The following is a 24,509-nucleotide window of genomic DNA, read 5'->3' on the forward strand; positions in this document are numbered from 1 at the left end:
TAAGTTTTTCTACCATATTCTGCTTTTGGGATAATTTTTAAAATCTATGACTTTATAGTTTATCCAGCTCATTCTCATTATTGGGAGTAGGCGCAACAGTCTCTTGTGACTTCCTTCATCCTAATTGGAAGTGGAAGTCTTTTTCTCATTTCTTTTGGTAACTCCCTCTTGTGGACCTCATTTTTTTTTAATTAATTTATTTGGTTGCACCGGGTCTTAGTTGCGGCAGGCAGGCTCCTTAGTTGCGGCTCGTGGGCTTCTTGGCTGTGGCATGCAAACTCTTAGCTGCGGCATACATGTGCGATCTAGTTCCCTGACCAGGGATCGAAGCCGGGCCCCTGAATTGGGAGCGCAGAGTCTTAGCTGCTGTGCCACCAGGGAAGTCCCATGTACCTCATGTTTTATATTTAAGTCTTCCTCCCATGGCTTTCCTTGAGACACAAGTTAAGCCTAGTAAAAAGCTCTCAGAAATCTCATCCGTGCTGTCCCTTGTACACAGACATTTACTGAGATTTTTTTAAAAGCCCCAGAAACTATCTTCATAAAAACAAAGCATGGTAGATACTACATTTGGGGTTGCAAAAATCCTACCAAAAACTGAATAGCAACATATATGCTTATTAATCTGCAATGTAGAATTTAGAATTTTGCAGATGGCAAGCAAGTATCTAGGGAGGAAGGGCCATATATATACAATACCCATCGGCCCTTTACCTCCGAACACTTCAGTTTGTACTAAAGGTAAGAATATTTCCCTGCATACCACAGTATAGTTATAACAAGTACATTTTAAAATTATACAACATTTTCTACTATCTATATCCCATTTTGTAAATTGACCTAAAAATACATTTTTGGCATTTTTCCCCTCCCATATAGGATCCAGCCTAGGATCAGTTATTGCATATACTAGTTGTCACGACTCTTTAACATTGTTTAATCTGGAACATTTCCTCAGCCTTTGTCTTTTATGACATTGACATTTTTGAAGAATATAGTCCCCTTTTTCTTTCTTCCTAGAATGTTCTTCATTTTCAATTTGTCTGATGTTTCCTTGTGGTTAGATTCAGTCTGTGCACTTCCAGATGGGATACTGCAAAAGTGATGTTGTGTCTTTCTCAGGTTCTCACATCCAGAGGCACATGATATGTCCATCTACCCCTCACTCACGACATTAATTTTGATCACATGGTCAAGTTATTGCCTGGTTTCTCCATTATATACTTATTATTTTCCCCTGCAACTAATAAGAATCTATGGGGAAACACCTTAAGACCATAAAATAGCCTGCTCCTACTCAAGGATTAATTTTTATAACAGTATTTTCACTGTGTTATAAAAAATGACCTCTACATAGTAAAAGAAACCTAGGTTTCACTTATTATACCTGAATAAGTTCCATGCCAATGTTAACATCTGTTTTTATTATAGTAGTCCATACACACTGGGTGTTTATTAAAAACCATTCATTAACTGTCTGCTATCTTGGGTAGGATACAGGCAATCTGATTTTTAAATCCAACTGGTATCAATGCCCTAATTTTGGTTCAATAAAAAGAAATCTCTTTAACTCATGCTACAGAAGGGGTTTAGAAATTAAATTAAGGTATACAACTACAAGAGCATTCTATTAAAAAAAAGAAAGAAAGAAACTTATAAAAGAACCTACCTCTATTTATTCAAATTATATACGAATTCTGGTTATGATATTAGTTATTATCCAGCCTTTTCAAAGCAGTACAATTTTGAGGTGAACTTTAATTCAAGGTATTAACCTGGATTAAACATAGTTAGCTTATATAAAATGTTCAAATGGCCAGGTGGCTTTAGTTTCTGAGTTTGGTAACAAGCAGAAAGAAGGCAATTTTTGGAAAGCAGGGCAAATTAAAAACAAAAAAAACTTTTCATAAGTAGTTTTTAAATTTAAAAAAATGTTGTTGTTGTTGCTGTTTCAGTTTTTGAAGATGCCTTCTGGGACTTCCCTGGCGGTCCAGTGGTTAAGACTCCGTGTTTCCACTGCAGGGGGCATGGGTTCGATCCCTGGTCAGGGAACTAGGATCTTGCATGCCACATGGTACGGCCAAAAATAAAATAAAGTAAAATAAAATAAAGATGCCTTCTTTCTCATTTTGCTACTGTGGTTTGCAATATCATATGAGAGCATGTTTCACAAACCCATCATCATGCTTGAATGGGTATGCCACTAATTCAATAATCCTTTCACAGAAATCAGGAAACCAGGGGGTAGGCCAAAGGCTTGCTCTCTTAAAAAGAATATAAACTTTGCTATAGCCCCTCTTTCCTCTTTTGAGCTCAGCTTCTCATCTACAACTTTGTCATACTTGCAATACAATAAAATTCCAGGCTTTATGACAGAAGAGATGTTTGTTTGTTTTGTTTTTTATCAATAAAATTCAGCAACCAAAGCTTTAGTGTTTTGGGGTTTTTTTGTTTGGTTGGTTTTTTGGGGGAAAGCATTTGTAGCCACAGGCTCAAAGGAGAAAGAAAGGGAAAGGGATGAACTCTCTGCAAGGAAGGTCGAACACATAATTTACAAGTGAGGCAAGAGAAGCAGCTGTATCTGTTGGCCCATCAATACCACCAGCTGGAGAATTTACCAGCAATATGAAAACCACGTCCACCAGATGTCAAGCGATGCAACTGGAAGCCAAATATCTTTGGGCTTAAGGCAGGACTCTCCACTCTCCTTCCTCCCATATTTCATGTTAAATAGCAAGGTGTCTTCCACAGGCCACCAGCAGGGATGACAGGAACATTTCTGCAAACGGGACTTAATAACTTGACTGTCCCCACCAGACAGATTTCAGACCAGCTCCACTACTGAAGTCTACCTCTTCCATGTTTTTTTGTTAAAAAGCAATTTTAGCTCAGATTCAACATGTCAAGGGTGAGAGAAACTTAACTGGCTGCAAGCTATTCTTGGGCAAGGATTCCTATGGCTTATCAGGCTTATTTTATATTTTGGAACCGTTTTGGCATTGGGAAAAAAAGAATGTTTTGAAAATATTTATTTAGAGAGCCACTTTTCCACTCTTTCTTTAAACCGGTGCTGTTCAGTATGGTAGCCACTAGCCACATGTGGCTATTTACATTTAAGCAAAATTTTAAATTCTGTTCCTCGGGCATACTCGCCACATTTCCAGTGCTCAGTGCCACATGTGTCTAGTGGCTATCATATCGGATGACACAATATAAATATAAATATAAATTATTTCCATCAACACAGAAAATTCTTTTAGGTAGTGTTGCTCTAAACCCATAAATCACCTTTTTATTTTTTTATTTAAATTTATTTTTTTATACAGCAGGTTAATAGTCATCAATTTTATACACATCAGTGTATACATGTCAATCCCAATCTCCCAATTCATCACACCACCACCCTCAACCCCCATCGCTTTCCCCCCTTGGTGTCCATACGTTTGTTCTCTACTTCGGTGTCTCAATTTCTGCCCTGCAAACCAGTTCATCTGTACCATTTTTCTAGGTTCCACATACATGCATTAATATACGATATTTGTTTTTCTCTTTCTGACTTACTTCACTCTGTATGACAGTCTCCAGATCCATCCACATCTCTACAAATGACCCAATTTCGTTCCTTTTTATGGCGGAGTAATATTCCATTGTATATATGTACCACATCTTCTTTAGCCATTCATCTGTCGATGGGCATTTAGGTTGCTTCCATAACCTGGCTATTGTAAATAGTGCTGAAATGAACATTGGGGTGCATGTGTCTTTTTGAATTATGGTTTTCTCTGGGTATATGCCCAGTAGTGGGATTGCTGGGTCATATGGTAATTCTATTTTTAGTTCCTTAAGGAACCTCCATACTGTTCTCCATAGTAGCTGTATCAATTTACATTCCCACCAACAGTGCAAGAGGGTTCCCTTTTCTCCACACCCTCTCCAGCATTTGTTGTTTGTAGATTTTCTGATGATGCCCATTCTAACTGGTGTGAGGTGATACCTCATTGTAGTTTTGATTTGCATTTCTCTAATAATTAGTGATGTTGAGCAGCTTTTCATGTGCTTCTTGGCCATCTGATGTCTTCTTTGGAGAAATGTCTATTTAGGTCTTCTGCCCATTTTTGAATTGGGTTGTTTGTTTTTTTAATATAGAGCTGCAGCATGAGCTGTTTATATACTTTGGAGATTAATCCTTTGTCCATTGATTTGTTTGCAAATATTTTCTCCCATTCTGAGGGTTGTCTTTTCATCTTGTTTATGGTTTCCTTTGCTGTGCAAAAGCTTTTAAGTTTCATTAGGTCCCATTTGTTTATTTTTGTTTTTATTTCCATTACTCTAGGAGGTGGATCAAAAAATAAGTAACTGTGATTTATGTCACAGAGTGTCCTTCCTACGTTTTCCTCTAAGAGTTTTATAGTGTCCGGTCTTACATTTAGGTCTCTAAGCCATTTTGAGTTTATTTTTGTGTATGGTGTTAGGGAGTATTCTAATTTTATTCTTCTACATGTAGCTGTCCAGTTTTCCCAGCACCACTTATTGAAGAGACTGCCTTTTCTCCATAGTATATCCTTGCCTCCTTTGTCATAGATTAGTTGACCACAGGTGCGTGCGTTTATCTCTGGGCTTTCTATCTTGTTCCATTGATCTATATTTCTCTTTTAGTGCCAGTACCATATTGTCTTGATTACTGGAGCTTTGTAGTATAGTCTGAAGTCAGGGAGTCTGATTCCTCCAGCTCCGTGTTTTTCCCTCAAGACTGCTTTGGCTATTTGGGGTCTTTTGTGTCTCCATACAAATTTTAAGATTTTTTTGTTCCAGTTCTGTAAAAAATGCCATTGGTAATTTGATAGGGATTGCATTGAATCTGTAGATTGCTTTGGGTAGTATAGTCATTTTCACAATATTGATTCTTCCTATCCAAGAACATGGTATATCTCTCCATCTGTTTATGTCATCCTTAATTTCTTTGTATTCTTTTATTTCTTTTTCTTCCCTGATTGCCGTGGCTAGGACTTCCAAAATTATGTTGAATAATAGTGGTGAGAGTGGACATCCTTGTCTTGTTCCTGATCTTAGAGGAAATGGTTTCAGTTTTTCAACATTGAGAATGATGTTTGCTGTGGGTTTGTCATATATGGCCTTTATTATGTTGAGGTAGGTTCCCTCTATGCCCACTTTCTGGACAGTTTTTATCAAAAATGGGTGATGAATTTTGTCAAAAGCTTTTTCTGCATCTATTGAGATGATCATAGGATTTTTATTCTTCAGTTTGTTAATATGGTGTATCACATTGATTGATTTGCATATATTGAAGAATCCTTGGATCCCTGGGGTAAATCCAACTTGATCATGGTGTATGATCCTTTTAATGTGTTGTTGGATTCTGTTTGCTAGCATTTTGTTGAGGATCTTTCCATCTATATTCATCAGTGATATTGGTCTGTAATTTTCTTTTTTTGCAGTGTCTTTGTCTGGTTTTGGTATCAGGGTGACGGTGGCCTCATAGAATGACTTTGGGAGTGTGCCTTCCTCTGCAATTTTTTGGAAGACTTTGAGAAGGATGGGTGTTAGCTCTTCTCTAAATGTTTGATAGAATTCACCTGTGAAGCCATCTGGTCCTGGACTTTTGTTTGTTGCAAGATTTTCAATCACAGTTTCAATTTCATTACTTGTGATTGGTCTGTTCATATTTTCTATTTCTTCCTGGCTCAGTCTTGAAAGGTTATACCTTTCTAAGAATTTGTCCATTTCTTCCAGGTTGTCCATTTTATTGCCATAGAGTTGCTTGTAGTAGTCTAGGATGCTTTGTATTTCTGCGGTGTCTGTTGTAACTTCTCCATTTTCATTTCTAATTTTATTGATTTGAGTCCTCTCCTTCTTTTTCTTGATGAGTCTGGCTAATGGTTTATCAATTGTGTGTATCTTCACAAAGAACTACCTTTTAGTTTTATTGATCTTTGCTATTGGTTTCTTTGTTTCATTTCATTTATTTCTGCTCTGATCATTATGATTTCTTTCCTTCTGCTAACTTTGGGTTTTGTTTGTTCTTCTTTCTCTAGTTCCTTTAGGTGTAAGGTTAGATTGTTTATTTGAGATGTTTCTTGCTTCTTGAGGTAGGCTTGTATAGCTATAAACTTCCCTCTTAGAACTGCTTTTGCTGCATCCCATAGGTTTTGGATCGTCGTGTTTTCATTGTCATTTGTCTCTAGGTATTTTTTCATTTCCCCTTTGATTTCTTCAGTGATCTCTTGGTTCTTTAGTAACGTATTGTTCAGCCTCCATGTGTTTGTGTTTTTTACGTTTTCTTCCCTGTAATTCATTTCTAATCTCATAGCGTTGTGGTCAGAAAAGATGCTTGATATGATTTCAATTTTCTTAAATTCACGGAGGCTTGATTTGTGACCCAAGATGTGATCTATCCTGGAGAATGTTCCGTGCGCACTTGAGAAGAAAGTGTAATCTGCTGTTTTTGGATGGAATGTCCTACAAGTATCAATTAAATCTATCTGGTCTATTGTGTCATTTAAAGCTTGTGTTTCCTTATTAATTTTCTGTTTGGATGATGTGTCCATTGGTGTAAGTGAGGTGTTAAAGTCCCACACTATTATTGTGTTACTGTTGATTTCCTCTTTTATAGCTGTTAGCAGTTGCCTTATGTACTGAGGTGCTCCTGTGCTGGGTGCATATATATTTATAGTTGTTATATCTTCTTCTTGGATTGATCCCTTGATCATTATGTAGTGCCCTTCCCTGTCTCTTGTAACATTCTTTATTTTAAAGTCTATTCTATCTGATATGAGTATTGCTGCTCCAGCTTTCTTTTGATTTCCATTTGCATGGAATATTTTTTTCCATCCCCTCACTTTCAGTCTGTATGTATCCCTAGGTTTGAAGTGGGTCTCTTGCAGACAGCATATAGATGGGTCTTGTTTTTGTATCCATTCAGTGAGCCCGTGCCTTTTGCTTGGAGCATTTAATCCATTCACGTTTAAGGTAATTATCGATATGTATGTTCCTATGACCATTTTCTTAATTGTTTTGGGTTTGTTTTTGCGGGTCCTTTTCTTCTCTTGTGTTTCCCACTTAGAGAAGTTCCTTTAGCATTTGTTGGAGAGCTAGTTTGAATTCTCTTAGCTTTTGCTTGTCTGTAAAGCTTTTGATTTCTCCATCGAATCTGAATGAGATCCTTGCTGGGTAGAGTAATCTTGGTTGTAGCTTCTTCCCTTTCATCACTTTAGGTATACCATGCCACTCCCTTCTGGCTTGTAGAGTTTCTGCTGAGAAATCAGCTGTTAACCTTATGGGAGTTCCCTTGTATGTTATTTGTCATTTTTCCCTTGATGCTTTCAATAATTTTTCTTTGTCTTTAATTTTTGCCAATTTGATTACTATGTGTCTTGGAGTGTTTCTCCTTGGGTTTATCCTGTATGGGACTCTCTGCGCTTCCTGGACTTGGGTGGCTATTTCCTTTCCCATGTTAGGGAAGTTTTTGACTATAATCTCTTATTTTCTCGGGTCCTTTCTCTCTCTCTTCTCCTTCTAGGACCCCTATAATGTGAATGTTGTTGCGTTTAATGTTGTCCCAAAGGTCTCTTAGGCTGTCTTCATTTCTTTTCATTCTTTTTTCTTTATTCTGTTCCGTAGCAGTGAATTCCACCATTCTGTCTTCCAGGTCACTTATCTGTTCTTCTGCCTCGTTATTCTGCTATTGATTCCTTCTAGTGTATTTTTCATTTCAGCTATTGTATTGTTCATCTATGTTTGTTCTTTAATTCTTCTAGATCTTTGTTAAACACTTCTTGAATCTTCTCGATCTTTGCCTCCATTCTTTTTCCGAGATCCTGGATCATCTTCACTATCATTATTCTGCATTCTTTTTCTGGAAGGCTGCCTATCTCCACTTCATTTAGTTGTTTTTCTGGAGTTTTACCTTGTTCCTTCATCTGGTACATAGCTCTCTGCCTCTTCATCTTGTCTATGTTTCTGTGAATGTGGTTTTTGTTCCACAGGCTGCAAGATTGTAGTTCTTCTTGCTTCTGCTGTCTGCCCTCTGGTGGATGAGGCTATCTAAGAGGATTGTGGAAGTTTCCTGATGGGAGGGACTGGTGGTGGGTAGAGCTGGCTGTTGCTCTAAATCACCTTTTTTAATTCCATTAAAAAAGGAGCCATTATAATTCTCTTCTCTATGTACTATGGAACAAAGCTCCCATACGCTGTCCTCACAAAGCCCTGTGATGCTACTGGCTTGCTGGGTAATATTCAGAGGCCAGCCTGGATGGGTGTTATATGACCAATAAGCAAGAAGTTACTCTTTCTTACTTGTAGCCTTAATTTGTTAATGATCCCATCTCTATCAGACAGTTTACATCAGAAGTTTCCTTACTTGCATTTCCAAATGTGTAAAATAAATCATGCCCTTTGAAAGAGAGGCTTTACAGCTTTGTAATTGAGGTACTTTAATGCCAAGTAAACATCATATGCCACAGCTGTTCCTAAAAATTTTATGAACAAGAAGAACATGAGGCCAGTATAAAATAAATCCACAAATTATGTTTCTGACTCCCAGGCTCACCCCTCTTGAGTGCAGGGAAGCCAAGCGACTCAAGGGGCGCTGCGTGGACATTCTCTGTGAATGTTGTGACTCACTGGGGGATGAGGGCCCAGGGTGCGTGGCACACGGGGCACAGACCTTTGACTCTGCCATGAGGATGCCGTGTCAGACCACACCAGAGCACAAGCCAGGTAGTCCTTGCAAGGACGCTGGGCATCTCTGCCCTCACACACGCAGGCTGTGGTCCAAGTGCTCAGCTAACTTTGCCTCGGTCTCCTTTAGCTATTCCCATCCTCCTTGCAAAATCACCCAGCCCTGCCAGCCATGAGTGGCACACCCATTTGCTCTTCCCAATCCCCAGTTTCTTCTTTTCCAATTATTCACAGTGGATGAAGAAGAACAAGATTAAAAAAAAATAAAAGGTTTGTCCTAATCTCTCCTGCTCCATCATCAAAAGCAAGAAAGATCTGCTAGTTTTCTTTGGAACCGTTAACTGTTCTTTATCAGATTCTCATAAAGATCACAGAGCTACCGCCAAGAGAGGCTGAAAAAATTCCATTGTGTCCACTTGGCCGGTTAGAGGTTCACACGGTGGCTGCAAGGTTTTCCAATTATGCCCCCGTTTTCCCGCTTACCTTGGCCTTCCCATCCTGGGCTGACATATATCCAACACACATGCTCTCCGTCGTGTGGCTCCACAGAAATTCCACTGCCATGGAAGAGAACACAAATAGGCACATTCAGATCACAGATGGAAAATAAATCTCTGCTTTTTAATACAACAGTTAAAGATAGCTTTATATTTAACACACTCGGGCTCCCTACTTTCCATTCGCTCCTTCATAAATGTCAGGATGATTTAGCACTCAGAACCGTGTAATACCGTTTACTGTGAAATGAAAAATGTATTTCTTACTTGTCAAAACTTATGATTATTACATGTAAAATAAATGCTCTTCTGTTTGAAACTTGTAACGTTAAACAACACACATGCATGCACACACACTCATACATACAGTACACAATGATTTAGTAAATATAATATTCTATAACGTAGTTTCCTTTAAAACACACACAGACACACACACACACACCCCCCAGGGTCTAGGTTTTCAAATACCATTCTCCATGAAAAGGAACCAGGATTCCTTGGAGAAATGTTGATTCCAAGGCTGGGGCAGAGAAAATATTAAATGAATCTGGAACATCTTTTTGTGCCAGAAAATAAGGAAGTGCTCAAAGAATGAGGAGGACTTATCAAAAGGACCCAGGGTCAGCCTGCACGGACTTACACTGGCCATATCTGAGTCAATCTAAGTATCAAAATAAATAATAACAGTATAGAATTACCACCACTGAACAAAATTAAAACCAATGAGCCCATACTAATGCAAACACATAAAGGAATAAATAAAATGGGGGAGAAGAGAAAGCAATTCCTTGTAGCAGAATGCCAACTAATAAATACAGAAGAAACAACAGAGTTAGAAAGCCATCACACTTCCTAAAACTAGGAGAATCTGAAGAGGAACAGGCTATTTACATAATCTCAGTGTGATCTCTCCACAAAATTCTTATGAAGTATAAAGGGGCAAAGTATAAGTTCACTGTGGAGAAACCCATGGACTCCACTTTAATCCAATGATGGAAGCTAACGTCATCAATTAAGGGACAAATCAACACAACGTGCCTCCTGAGACTCACTGCCACTTCTGTGGTGTTCTTGCCAAAAATGCAGAACCAGAATTGCATGAGGAAACACCACACAAATCTGATATAGGAACACTACTAAATAACTGGCTTGAACTCTTCAAAAAGTGTCAAAGTCAAAAAATACAAAGAGAGTTGAGAAACTGTTCCCATTTAAAGGCATCCCAGGGACTTCCCTGGCAGTCCAGTGGTTCCACTGCCAAGGCCCTGGGTTCAATCCCTGGTCGGGGAACTAAGACCCCACAAGCTGCGTGGTGTGGCCCAAAAAATAAATAAAGAAGACAAAGGCAACATGACAACTAAAGGCAATGTGTCCTCCTGGGATGGAGCCTGGATGGGGACAGGGGGTGCTTGAAGGGACACAACTAATGGAGTTTGAAAATGGACTATGGATTAGGTAACAGTGTGGCATCAATATTAAATTCTGTGATTTTGACAACTATACTGTGATTATTTAGAAGCACAACCTTGTTCTTAAGAAATAAGCACTGAAGTATTAGGAGTAAAGACACCAGATCTCTCCACCTTGCTCTCAAGTCATTCAGAAAAAAAAATGTACCATGTTTAAGTGTGTGTGTGTGTGTGTGTGTCTGTGTGTGTGTGTAAAGGGAAGAGGGAAGGAAGGAGGAAGTGGAGATGGAAAAACAAACGGAGGAAATGAAAATGAGTGAATCTGGGTAAAGAAATCACGGGTGTCCCTTGTACTGTTCTCGAAACTTCTCTGTAAGTTTGAAATTATATCTAAATTAAAAGTTACAAAAAAAAAAAAAAAAGTTACAGAAAGAAAAATACTGAGATACACACAAAGCTTTGTCACCTTCAAGTACTTACTTCCAAAATTCTAAGTTTTTTTAAAGGCATTTTTAAAGTTTTGATGCACTTCACAAAAATTTCAAAAGTCCCCAGTAATAAAACTGCCTTGCTCAACACCAACCCTCTGGGTCCCGGGCCATCCATCTGTTTACATCTCCAAGCTAATTAAGCCTGAAGACAAGTGTGTGAGTTGAGACACAACTGCGGCTCAGCGGTCCTAGACTCTGAAGGCTTTGCCAGACACATGGGGAAGGAAGAAGCAGAAGGGGCGACACTGAGTTCCTCATAGAGTGGCTCATTCCCTCATCATTAATTAATTCTCAAACCTGCCAACCTGCTCCACAGACGCTCCGCTGATGAGTGCAGGAAAACAGCGTCACGCAATGAAGCAAGTTCTCTTTGCCAGATGTTTTTTCTTCCTAACACATCTGCTTTGAACTTCAAAAACCTTGAAGTCCAGAGCAAGGTCTGGGATATTCTGAATTGCCTAATAGAGCAAAGGCACTCAAGCCTTACTGAATTTCTCGAGTAGTGACAATGCCATTGTATTTAAATACAAAGTTCAGGCATTTCTAACATTGTGACCTCTCCTTATTCCCCAAATATTAAGGTGGTAACTGCTCATGAATTAGCCAAGAAAAATACACGGAAATATATAGTCAATCTAATCATGCAAGGGAAGGATAAAAACACTGCACATTATTTTTTTAAGACACAATTTTGACAATTTCAAACTGCATTATTCTCTCTAAAAATAGAGCCTGCTTTAAGGAAATGTAACACATGAAAAATTTAGACTTACAAAACAGGATAAATTGGGTGTGCTGATTGACCACATTAAATATTTTTCTATTGAAAGGTTTTCAATAAAGTTTCTAGATACAGAATTTAGGAGTTCTTAAAGAAAGTAACTCAATGTCTAGAAATTCAGTCTTCATTCACTCTTTTTACAAACAAACAAACAAAGGAGGTGCATTGTACTGACACATTATTTTTTTTTGAATTTTTGAAATTTAATTTATTTTTTATACAGTAGGTTCTTGTTAGTTATCCATTTTATACATATTAGTGTATACATGTCAATCCCAATCTCCCAATTCATCACACCACCACCACCACCCCGGCCACTTTCCCCCCTTGGTGTCCATACGTTTGTTCTCTACATGTGTCTCTATTTCTGCCCTGCAAACCAGTTCATCTGTACCATTTTTCTAGGTTCCACATATATGCATTAATATATGATATTTGTTTTTCTCTTTCTGACTTACTTCACTCTGTATGACAGTCTCCAGATCCATCCACGTCTCTACAAATGACCCAATTTCGTTCCTTTTTATGGCGGAGTAATATTCCATTGTATATATGTACCACATCTTCTTTAGCCATTCATCTGTCGATGGGCATTTAGGTTGCTTCCGTGACCTGGCTATTGTAAATAGTGCTGAAATGAACATTGGGGTGCATGTGTCTTTTTGAATTATGGTTTTCTCTGGGTATATGCCCAGTAGTGGGATTGCTGGGTCATATGGTAATTCTATTTTTAGTTTTTTAAGGAACCTCCATACTGTTCTCCATAGTGGCTGTATCAATTTACATTCCCACCAACAGTGCAAGAGGGTTCCCTTTTCTCCACACCCTCTCCAGCATTTGTTGTTTGTAGATTTTCTGATGATGCCCATTCTAACTGGTGTGAGGTGATACCTCATTGTAGTTTTGATTTGCATTTCTCTAATAATTAGTGATGTCGAGCAGCTTTTCATGTGACACATTATTTTTAATACCAACAATTCAAATCAGTCACTCATTCAGGCTCAGACTTCAGAAACTCAGCAGGATTGTCTAAAATTTAAATTATAAAATGCTTTTGAAAAGAAATCTTATTTTATTTCTTTTAGTGTATGTCAACTCAGTAATTTAATAAATTATTAATGAATAATTTAACAAATTATTTCTTGGTGGAGGACTTCAGGGAGGCAGGAGAGGAACTAACACTGAGAATCTATCATCCGCCAGGCACTGCCTTTCATAGTGGACCTCGGCAAAGCCTAGATGGGGAGCCTGGGGCTCCGAGAAGGGAGGTAACATGGCTGAGGCCATCTGAGCAAGTGCAGAACCTAGGACTCAGACTGGACTTCTAGATTCTAAAACCTGTGATTCTCCATTGCTTTCTCACTCTGAAATCTAATCAGCTTGAAAAGGATTTAGAATCACACAGCATCGAACACAAACACAACTCTTAAATATCTCTTAAAGTAAGCTTTTAAAACTATAACAAGATAATACATTTGACTAAATTAAAAATGTTTACAGTATTACCTTTTGCCAAATGGGAAAAAAGTCAAGAGATGAGTGACAAGCTGGGGGAAATATTTGCAATTCATATTATAGAAAAAGGACTAATTTTCTTAGTATATAAAGATCTGCTACAAATCAATAAGGAAAAGACAAATACCCAAAGAGGAAGCAAAAAGGATATGAACAAAAGGGAATATGAATCACTCTAAAACGTGAAAATATGTTCTACATTTCCCCTACTAAAAGAAATGAAAATTAAAGCTACAAGAAATTCAACATTCAGGTTATCAGACACCAAAAGGTTAAAACAGCATTATGTTACCTGGGGGTCGAGGAAGGAGCACTCTCATATAATAACGGTGTGAGTATGACCATATGGAAATACATTCTTATAATTTGCAGTAGTTATGTTCTATAAATTCACCATAAACACTGAATTAGCAAATACTGAGCCACCGCTCCCAAGGGAAATACAGGGTTAGGTTCCTGCAAGTCTCTGGTCACAGCATTTTCAATCGATAAGTAAACTTATTTTATGTGTGTTTCTGTTTAAAGACATCCTATTTAATATATGTTTTTATAACTAATTAATTTTATGCAGTATTTCTTTATAATAACACACTAGCCAAGAAGAGCTTAACATTTTCCTGACCCTGGATGACCTGCCCATGAATTTCTTTGGCTTTCAGCCTCACAATAATGCTGTCCCTTATGCTCTTTTTATCGGTTGTCATCTCATGAATCCGTAAGTTTTGCTACTTTTCCAGCTCAAATTTTTCCCCACTCTGTCCATGCCCACAAATGACTTGGGAAAGTGCTGGGAGTATTGATCTTTCAATTACAAGTAAATTTCAGAAAGTAAGAAAATTCACAAATACGAATCTGCAAATAATGAGGATAGACTCTTTTTCTCAAAATGACATACCCTTTGACCTAGCAATTCTACCTTTAGGTATTTAGTCTACAGATATGCCTTTACATGTACAAAATAACATCTTTACACAGAGATTCACTGAAGTAGTTCTAATTAGGAAGAAACTGGAAATAGCATGGTTGCCTTTTGGTGGGAGCATATATGAAGAACAATGGTACCCTAGACAATGGAATACTATTCAAGTCATTAAGAACAAAGAGAAAGTTCTACACGGATGATATGGAACCATCCACACTAAGTGTTTTTTCAAATTTTTGCCATGAACCACAGTAAAACCAAAACAAAACCAAAAAAGCCCCACACACTGTCACTTAGTACATGGGTTCTTTATATTCTATGCACTACAATTAAAAAATTCTGCTCATGACTCACTAAATTAGACCTCATTAATGTGACATGCTACAGTTGGAAAAAACACTAATCTGCAAAATATATAGTTTATCTAAAAGAAAAGGAAAGGTGGAGAAAGACACATAAAGATAGTGCTGCCATTTTTGTGAAAGAAAATAAAAAGGCACCATGGATGACAATGTTTGTAAATACATGAGATGTCTCTGGAAGAAAGTCTTGGGAAGCAGCAACAGCAGTTACCGCTAGAGAGGGAACTTGTGATTAAGGAAGTTGAGAGGGGGGCAACCTACTTTTCATCATACATCCCTTCTGAAACTTTTGAATTTTGCCCTGTTTTCAGTTATGTCCTATTTTTTTTTAAATACACCTAGGAATCTCAATTACCTTGTTAATCTAATTTATCTATGAAGAATTAATTTCTTCCCTGTTTAGATTATGACATTCTGAAATACACTGAAATTTGACGTAATGACATGTTACCATATATTTTTAATTGCCCTTCATGAGAATGCTTTATTATGATGTGAAACTGATTGGATGCTTTCAAATTGTTTCATGTTTTGTGACTACCTAAAACATGAACAAATCTTATGAAGGGGCATGAATAAACCCCTACTTAAATTTATACTGGCCACATATATATAGAACGAAACCTGCTATGTTCAAAGAGCAATCAAAACAAAACAAAGCAAATACTTATTTCCATTTGAAATAAAAAATGCCAAAACCATCAAAAGTTTTTAAAAATAAGAAAACATTTATTTGTCTCAAGGGTAAAGCTTCTCTCACAAAGATCTTTCAAAATTGTTTAATTAAGTCAATTTATAATTAAAACCTAGTCAAGAGTAGTACAAAGTTTGCTCAAATACAATTACATAGAAGAAAAACTAAAATGTTAAACCCTACTCAGTACAAAAGTAGCATTTCTTACCATCAGTGATATCTAGAAGTCTATAATTTATTTCTTAATTTTCAATCTAAAATTGTCTCCTACACTAAAAAATTGAATTTTATGGAACAGTATTTAAAAAATGATTCTAATAATAATACAAACTGGGCAGATGCTATATCATAGTACCAGAATTTTTCCCTGTGTAATTATTACATGTAGGGGACCACGAACTCAAGCAACGTGCAGGGTTTATGAGTGGCCTGGAGTGGCATGTCTGAGCCTGTGAATGTGCTGTCTGAAATAGTGTTTGGTGTGGTCAAGCTCAAGCTGATTTCCATTTAGGGAAGCCCTGGCCTCTCGGTAATGACCACGCTCCTTTGGTAGTGGCTGGTGACTATTTACACCTCAACTACTGATTTGAAAAAGGCTTTTGGTTTTTAGAAAGCCAAAGCCCAGGGATGGTGAGGCTACTGGAAATGTCCAGATCATGAAAAGACCTCCATCAGAAAACATTAAGAATACCTAAAGCTATGGGTTTAACATATGAAAGATGGACACGGGGATTTGGCAGGATTCTTCTCCACCAAGTGACTTCACATCATGTCCCAACACACCAGCACGATGTGAAAAATCGTCAACAATACTTACTGATCCTGTTCCAGCGCCAGAGAACAGATTAGGTGTGGATGTGCTGTACGTGTGCTCCTCAAGAATGGCAAGTTAATGGCCTTACAGGGACAGTTGGAATGGATTTGTACATAATCTTAGAGGACAGCCTGTCTGGAAAGTTGTATTTAATGCTTTGGAACAAATGAATTCACGTAGGGGTATAATGTCCGAGAGCAGCCCCACTTCAGTCTAGGGTCCCCCCACTGCCTGAGACATTTTGAGTCACATGTCATCCTGTTTAAATTAAGTCAAACAAAATTTCCTTACCAGAGTTGCAAAGCAAGTTTTTTCTATTCGAACAGATTCTCTTTTTTTGACCAGAGAGAAGCCCTCAGCCACCTTTTTTTTAAAAAAAAAAGTTGTTCTCCAATTGTTGTTAACAACCCCCAGCTGCACTGGCTCCCACACCCATTTCAAACCTCTCTGCCTGGCTTCATATCCCAGACTTTCTTGCAAGGAAAACAAAACTCTAAAATCAGAACCGTCTTGGGCTGGGCAGTTGCCAAGTCAGCTGCCACTCCTTAGCCCTAGGTCAAATGGCTTACCCTAGGACATTTTGCATAGTGTTTAAGTTACTCCTTATTAAATAAAGATAAATTCATTTTTAAAATGGGAAGGAAGAGGAACTGTAAATAGAACAATTTCTTCTTGTCTCTGCAGATTTCCCCCGGGTGGTGAGGTTCTTTATAACCCAGTAGGGGGTTCATTCAAGGATGCTTTACTGTCCTGACATGGAATCCTTAAGATTCATATAATGCATGTCCCATTATGGCCATGAAGTAGCTTTGAGTTGGCTTGCTGCCCTGAAAAACTTTCACCACTGAACTGTCTGGGGAGCTATGGGGATGGAGTTCTATAGAAGTCCACTTATGCTAAGCCAAGAAAATAATTATTCCCTCTTTCCAAGGCTCACTCCATTTGTTCAAGACTAAAGAAAGATGCTGACTGAAAAAGGAAGAGAGGGATGTGGGTCAAAGAGTAAAACAAGCCCCAAAGGACATTTCAATTCTCTTCCTATTTTATCATTTTATTGTATTAGAAACTGACGAAATAAGTGGCCAATGGCTGGGACTTGGAAGTTCTCTGCTGAAGAGAAAAGCATTCAGTGAAACAAGTTATATTGAAACATGATTTCATTCATTCAACAAATATTTTTTTAGGATTTGTTTCATACTAAGGTGATCTACATTACATTTTGAGCAGATGAAAACTGACTATAAAACTTGTCAAAATGTTTTCCTGAGAGTTTTAGGAGAACCAAAGTAATAAGAATTACATAATCACTAGAATTCTGCTCATAAATCTTTGTATTCTTTATTTCAGATGGAAAACTTTGTGGCAAAAAAAAAAAAAAGACTATATAGTTAGATTATAGCTAGAAGTATACTTCTCATGATGAAGAAAAAAGTTACAGACGAAAATCTATTTCCAATCTTTTTAAAGTGTATTAGTAATATTTAACAGAAGAAAAGTTCTGTTATAAAGCAAACAAAGCAAATGATAGCTTTTTGTAATCAACACTTTTGTATTTTAAAAATGAAAACCAGTTCTGAAAAATATAAATCTCAGAGCACTACCGCAACAGGTTAATGCAACTCAGTTGTTGAAAAGTTTAAATGTCATGTCTGCCTTATTCACTTTGCATCTAAGAATGTTACTTAATTCGCTTCTTTCCATCTGATCCTTAAATAAGAACCAAAATGCCAGCCTATCTCTTAAGACTGTAGCAAAGATGTAACAATCCCAAAGCATTGCTGAGGCGCTAAAGAAATAAGCTTCCAACCATGACCCTGGACCCTCTTACAGAATAAAGTTTTAGTTATATTTTTAAGACAAGGTATTAACATCAGTAACCAACCGTAAGTAACTCTTTTCCCACTACCAGTCTAATAACTAATTTGCCTTCTCTTTGAGGGTTATTTTTATGATCGTGTAAGCCCAGCAGAATGCCTAGTCATAAGTGCTCGTGGTGGCATGTGTCATGAAATGGAAATAAGGGATATTGCTGGGCCCCGAGAACGAAGCTCCTTTGAAGTACATGTGTTTATGTGTGCTCACCAAAATTTTAATGCCAGTAAAATCAAAAGGCGGTTTGGAATGTTAACTTACAGTAAAATGACCTTTTATCTTTTTAATGTTCCAGGAAGCATCAATTCAATCTAACAATTTTTATTTTTAAATCATGGCAAGTTTTCATAACAGTGACAAGAAGAATACTGGATAAAGAACTTTTGCCTGATCTGAAAAGAAGGGAGGAGAATGCCCATTTCAGTTCTCATTGGTAACTGAAGAACAGTTGATTTGATCGAGCTAAGTCTAAAATGATAAAGGGACTCATTATCCTTTCAGGTAATCATGTTAAGAAACTGCAAAAATTCTCACAGAAGAAATCACCTGCTACAACATTGATATAAAGTTCAGATAGGCCCACATGGGGGCTTCAGAGATATGGGTAATGGGCAATTTCTTAAGCTGGGTGGTGGGTCCACAGGTGTTCATTTCACTATTATCCTCTATAACTTACAAATTTATTACATTCTTTTAAAAATACATGAAACATTTCACAATAAAGATGAAAACCCAGGGAAAAAAAAGGAGTAGCTGGACAGCAGAAACAATATCATGCACAAAACTTAATTATCAGCACCATGAACATATTCCTGGGCAGCAAAGAACCTGAAGTTACTCCCTGAGTGAGGTGAGGGTGACTTGATGGGAAAGTAACAATTATTACGTGTGCTCATCAGATGGCCAAGCTCGAGCTGAAGTGTGGGCCTTCAGTCTACTTAGCAAGAAGGCCTGCAACACAGACAGGCTTGGAGCGAAGGCCACTGGCCGAACATACAGCGTTTTCACCCTTACTAGCCCCTATGTCTCCTGTCTTGAATTGCTTAAGATTTTCCTTAAGTATATGGAGTCTATTTCGCATTGATCCTCAGACTCACTGCTTCCTATTAACCACTCTAAGGTAGGAACCTCTGAACTTCACAGGGTCTGTCAGGCTTCCCATCAGCACAGTGAGGGCAGGCTACAAGGGAAAAAATGCACCCATATAGTGAGATTGGTTGTTCATGCCATATATTTGCATATATTCTAATTACTTGTATTGACTCATAAGCTTAAAATGGAAAAGAATTTTTTCCACTGGAAGGCTTGATATGCCTTTGTTTATACAATTATTAACCATACTATATACAGCAGCCTCAATAAAGCACTTCTGTAGAGGCCTGGAAAACATGTAATTGTACTTTAGCAGGTAAAAATATATTGTTTTTTTTCTCTAAAAGCAGAGAGAAAATTAATGATTTTCAGCTGTTTCATTCCAGGAACAAGCATTTGCTTTGTGTTAAAGCAGTGATTTGTAGGCTGGGCTTTGCCAGCATCTCATGATCTGGGGGGGTGGGAGTTGGTGGGATGGGTGTTGCAAACACATTCTCGTCCAAATTGTCCTTTTACAAGGCTGCTTGCAAAGGCTGTCTTCTGGGATCCGCTTAAACTGTCTCCAAATCTTCTTGTTCCCCGACACTCATCATTATCCAACATTTCCGACCCATATTGTTTGTTTGTTAAGAGCATGTGAGGATATTTTATATGACATTTCACTTTTCTGGAATAGTGGTCAATTTCTTTTAAAAATATCTGCTAAATAATCACGAAAGAAATTCCATGTGGCACTTAATTTATTCCTCCAATAATTCCTGGGAGCCTACAGTGGAGGGTGGGTACAAAGCTGGATATGACCCAGTCCTTGCACTCCAATGATTCACAGTCTGGTGGTGTGATGCTCAGAGACAGGAACCTTCTTTAAGATATTTCCAACCTCTGTAACCCTCCATGTGAGTCACTGGGGCTCAAAGACCTGTGACCTATTTCTTTCAAATAACTCAGTTCCAAAAAAAAAAAGGTTAAGAAGTGCTGGCCTAGAGGGAGGGGCAGACATTTTAATACATGTCTAAGATGTCATGGTGACTGTTACAAAGGACAGAAATTATATGTTGCAAAAAGAGCACAAGGAAGGAACAAATCACCTGGGGAAAGGGCTTCCAAAGGATTCTGAGGAGATTCCTATCTGTCCTGGGTCTTAAAGAAGGAATGTAATTAGCTCAGGGCTTTCCAAGCACAGGTAATAATAGCATGTGAAAGTTACTGGGGGAAAAATATGACCCTTTGGAAGAAGACCAAGCAATTTGGAGTTGCCAGAACTCAGGTCATCGGAGATGAGTGGAGAAAAAGGAGGACTAGTAGGAAATGACACTGAAAGCATGTTCTGGAGCCAGATCAGGGAGGGCTTTTCCCAGCAAATGATTTGGGCATTTCCCATCTATCTTCTAGGGAAATGTCCAGCAGAGGTAGGAGTGAGTGTGACCGTGTGTGTGTTTCCTCATTGAAGAATTAAATGTAGGGAACATGGGAGCGATAGTAAGAGATACATGTTTTGTTTTATTTTAGCATACATAGAAAGTTATTCAACATTTAGTTTAAACTTGTATTACACTAGTTACATATACTTCTGCGGCTCTTGTTTTGGCCACCACCCCTCTGATCCTGGGGTTGGTGTGGCTCTCTAAGCCACAATTGGGTCAGGTTCTCATTTTGGCTCTTTCTGCTTCAGGGCAGCCTGTTTCTCCCCCGACTGCCCCTGTTTCTGAGCCCGTGGTCAGGTTCTCTGGGCCACTACAGATGTATGATAGAGGGAGAGATGTCTGGTGGCAGGATGGAGGTGGGAGACAGATAGAGGTGGGGAGCCTAGAGGTTGGGGAGGCTTAGGAGACATTCTGCAAAAGAGTGATTAGGGGCCTGCAAAGTAAAAGGGCGCCGATCACATTTGTCCAAAAGGATCCCAAAGCAGAGAAGTGGAATCACTGATGCAAACGGAAGTCTTGACAGCCTGAGCTGCCTAAAGATGCAACAGAGCTCCTGATTTGACACTGTAGTTCTTTAGACAAACCAGAGGACCATTTGGCAGTGAAAGCATTTAAAAGGTTTATTTGTTATCTATCGCTGCATACATAAATTACCCCAAACTGTAGCAGTTTAAAACAATAAACATTTATTATCTCAGTTTCTGTGGATAAGGAGTTCAGGACTGGCTGTGTTGGGTGGTTCTTTTTAGGATCTCATGAGATTTCAGTCTAGAAATCTGCCCAGGGCCTCAGGCATCTGCAGGCTCACTCAGAGCTGAGGCTGTTGGCAGGAAGCCCCAGCGCCTCGCTGGCTGTTGGAAGGCGGTCATAGTTTTTTTGCCAAAGGGGCCTTTCCTTGGTGCTGCTTGAGTGTCCTCATGACATGGCAGCTGGTCTTTCGTGAAGTGAGTGATCCAACCCGGAAAGCGAGAAGGAAGGCCCACTGCCTTTTCTGACCTCGCCTCAGAAGTCACACATTGTCACTCTGACATATTGGAAGAGAGTCACAAGTGGAGAGGAATTAAGCTCCATCTCTCTCGAACAGTTTATGGACATAACGAGGTCACACAAGAGGACTTTGAAAGTTCCTCTCTACCTGAGATCCTCCAACTGTATTCATGAATCAGTAAACAAAGGACAAACCTTGAAAGGGCATGTATTTGAGTCATCCCACTCTAGAAGCGGCCCACTGGGGCCCTTGTAATTGATGTATTTGTCAAGAGGGGAGGCTGGGTAATGGCTTCCTGGAAACTCCATCAAGTAGCGATGGGGTCTGATTGAAACTGTTTTTGTGGCGTAATGGAAATGTTATTGATGATTTTCAGAAAAGAGTGAATACGAAAAAAGCTCAAGTTAGAGATTGTTTTGATTATACTATTCTTGGGACAAAAAAAAGTGATCGAACAATATACAGCAGTTAAGTGTTTTGTGTGTTGTCTTTTTTTTTTTTTTTAATTTGGGGAATTGTTTTGTTTTATTTGGATGTGTAGGAAAGAAAGATTTCTGAGCCTCCTGGTTGCTAGATATTACCAAACATTAAGGAACCACGAGTTTATGAAGTTATACTTTCATGAGAGTTTTATAAAGTGATAAATGAGAAGTCATGGTCCAAACATGAAGCAAATTAAGTTGCGGCCTGATCTGGAGCAATTAACTTGGTAAAGCACAGGAGAACCCACTTGAGCTTGATGTTTGAAACATTCTCCCTTTACAGGCAGAGGCTTATGGCAGACACTTCCCTTCTGATGGGTCTAATCTTCCGCTACTGGAATCTGCAGTGAATAATATTTATATAATCTTGATACTGTCAATGCTGGTACTAATTGTCACTGTTTGGGATCAACATCTAATCAGAGCATAGAAGGCAAGCTGCCTGTAGGACAGAATGCAAATGTTACTATCTATGACAATAATGGCATGGTTGCTAGAGGTTGAGGTGAGGGTTGGGAGTCAGGGAGGAAGAGGAAGGAAACTTACACAGTCCAAGGGGTGAGGGATGGTTGGCAGAGATGATAGAAAAGTTGCTGAATCAAGAAATAGTGCATTACAGTTGAAATAAAATATAATAAATATACGATTTCAAGTTAGAGTTCTCACAAAAGTCATGTGGAGGGGCTTCCACGGTGGCGCAGTGGTTGAGAATCCGCCTGCCAATGCAGGGGACACGGGTTCGAGCCCTGGTCCGGGAAGATCCCACATGCCGCGGAGCAAGCTCGTGTGCCACAACTACTGAGCCTGTGCTCTAGAGCCCGTGAGCCACAACTACTGAGCCCGCGTGCTGCAACTACTGAAGCCCGCACGCCTAGAGCCTGTGCTCCACAATGAGAGAAGCCACTGCAATGAGAAGCCCGTGCACCGCAACGAAGAGTAGCCCCCGCTCACTGCAACTAGAGAAAGCCCGCGTGCAGCAACGAAGACCCAACGCAGGAAGGAAGGAAGGAAGGAAGGAAGGGAGGGAGGAAGGGAGGAAGGGAGGAAGGGAGGAAGGGAGGAAGGGAGGAAGGGAGGAAGGGAGGAAGGGAGGAAGGAAGAAAGGAAAAGAAAAGAAAAGAAAAGAAAAGAAAAGAAAAGAAAAGAAAAGAAAAGAAAAGAAAAGAAAAGAAAAGAAAAGAAAAAAAAGTCATGTGGAAAGGTGGTGGGGAATGGTATGAGTTATGTTCATAATTTTTTCCCCCGAAGGAGTCACTAGTTACTGATTGAGAAACAGAAGCATAAGCACATTCTATAGAGTGAAGGTGAATCCCGTGAGAAGAACCAGAATCAGAAGCTGGCGGCTCTGGGAACTGGGTGGCAAAGGTGACTTTCACATCTTCTTTCTATCCTTCTGTTCCACGTTTACTTTCTCACCACCCACTGAACATATGTAACTTTCTGAAAGCAAAATATGTAAAAACCCACGTCACTGGTAGCACCTATAAGTTGACAGGAGCCTAAGTTCACCAGGTTTTAGTAGATAAACTTCACAAACATCAGTCCCTCTAGCTAACTTTAACAAATGGCAAGATTTCACTTATTTCATAAATTGACAGTTTTCATTCTTCTCCTTGAGACAGAGAGTAGGAATCGGTTTACAAATTACTACTTTGGTGATAAAAACTATTTAATATGAGCTAAAATTCTATGACTTATCCTTAAATATGCATTTCTATACTACACCACCAAAAATGAAAGGACAACCAAAAAAAAAACCCTTACAATTTTCAGGATTAACTTGAATGGACAAGAGTCCAGGCTCAGTAAAGTACAGAAACTCTATTCTAGCAACAGTCTATGAAGCAGTTTTAGTAACTGTCCTCCACCCTGCCTCCCAGTACTAAAGACTTATTCTGAGTTTTTATGGAAGGCCCAGGTACCTCCTCTGCATATTTTAAAAGCAAACTCCCTGCTACCTAACTGTGGAAGATATTCAAAGGTTTTGACAATGATTAAGATACCGAAGAAGCAAGTGGCTGCTTGCCTCAGTTTAACAAACGATGGCCATTAAAAACAAACAAACAAAACATTTGCCAGGAGCAACCTGGGTACCAAGTGTAGTGGGTGGAAAGAGAAAGAAAATATAGCATGAAAAACAATGAAGTTGGTGATGAGAGTCCAGGTGGAGAAAGAGGCATTTTCTATAAAAGTACATTTTTTTTTTCTTTGACAAATGAGAGGAGAGATTTTATGAAAGTTCTTCGGGCTTTTATAGAAAAAATACTTTTTATTCTCATAAGAAATGCTCAGTCTTCTATTTTACAGGCTTATAAAACCTCAAGATATGTAGGGACTTGTACTACAGCAATTCACAACAATCATACAATACAGATCAGGTACCAACCATACTTGATAAAAGGAATTTTACACAAAGAGCTGAAGTACCACATCCCTGAGAATGATTTGTAGTGCTTATATATATAA

At 38.7% G+C, this 24,509-nt stretch overlaps 1 protein-coding gene across 7 annotated transcripts in view; it reads right to left on the reverse strand.

The window, feature by feature from the left end:
• The window catches only part of TASP1 (taspase 1), a 235,115-nt gene that overhangs the window by 21,294 nt on the left and 189,312 nt on the right, over positions 1-24,509 (reverse strand). For 4 of the 7 annotated variants that reach the window (XM_068565775.1, XM_068565776.1, XM_068565777.1 and 1 more), the window contains 2 exons: positions 9,181-9,254; positions 2,615-2,779 (listed from right to left, as the gene is read on the reverse strand). In XM_068565775.1, the coding sequence (XP_068421876.1) occupies positions 2,615-2,779; positions 9,181-9,254 (239 nt within the window). Of the gene's footprint in view, positions 1-2,614; positions 2,780-9,180; positions 9,255-24,509 lie in introns of those variants that run through there. The other 3 variants (XM_068565779.1, XM_068565780.1, XR_011076948.1) reach the window with 1 other exon arrangement.

Source organism: Eschrichtius robustus, chromosome 16, assembly GCF_028021215.1.
Source record: "Eschrichtius robustus isolate mEscRob2 chromosome 16, mEscRob2.pri, whole genome shotgun sequence".
Taxonomy (NCBI): domain Eukaryota; kingdom Metazoa; phylum Chordata; class Mammalia; order Artiodactyla; family Eschrichtiidae; genus Eschrichtius; species Eschrichtius robustus.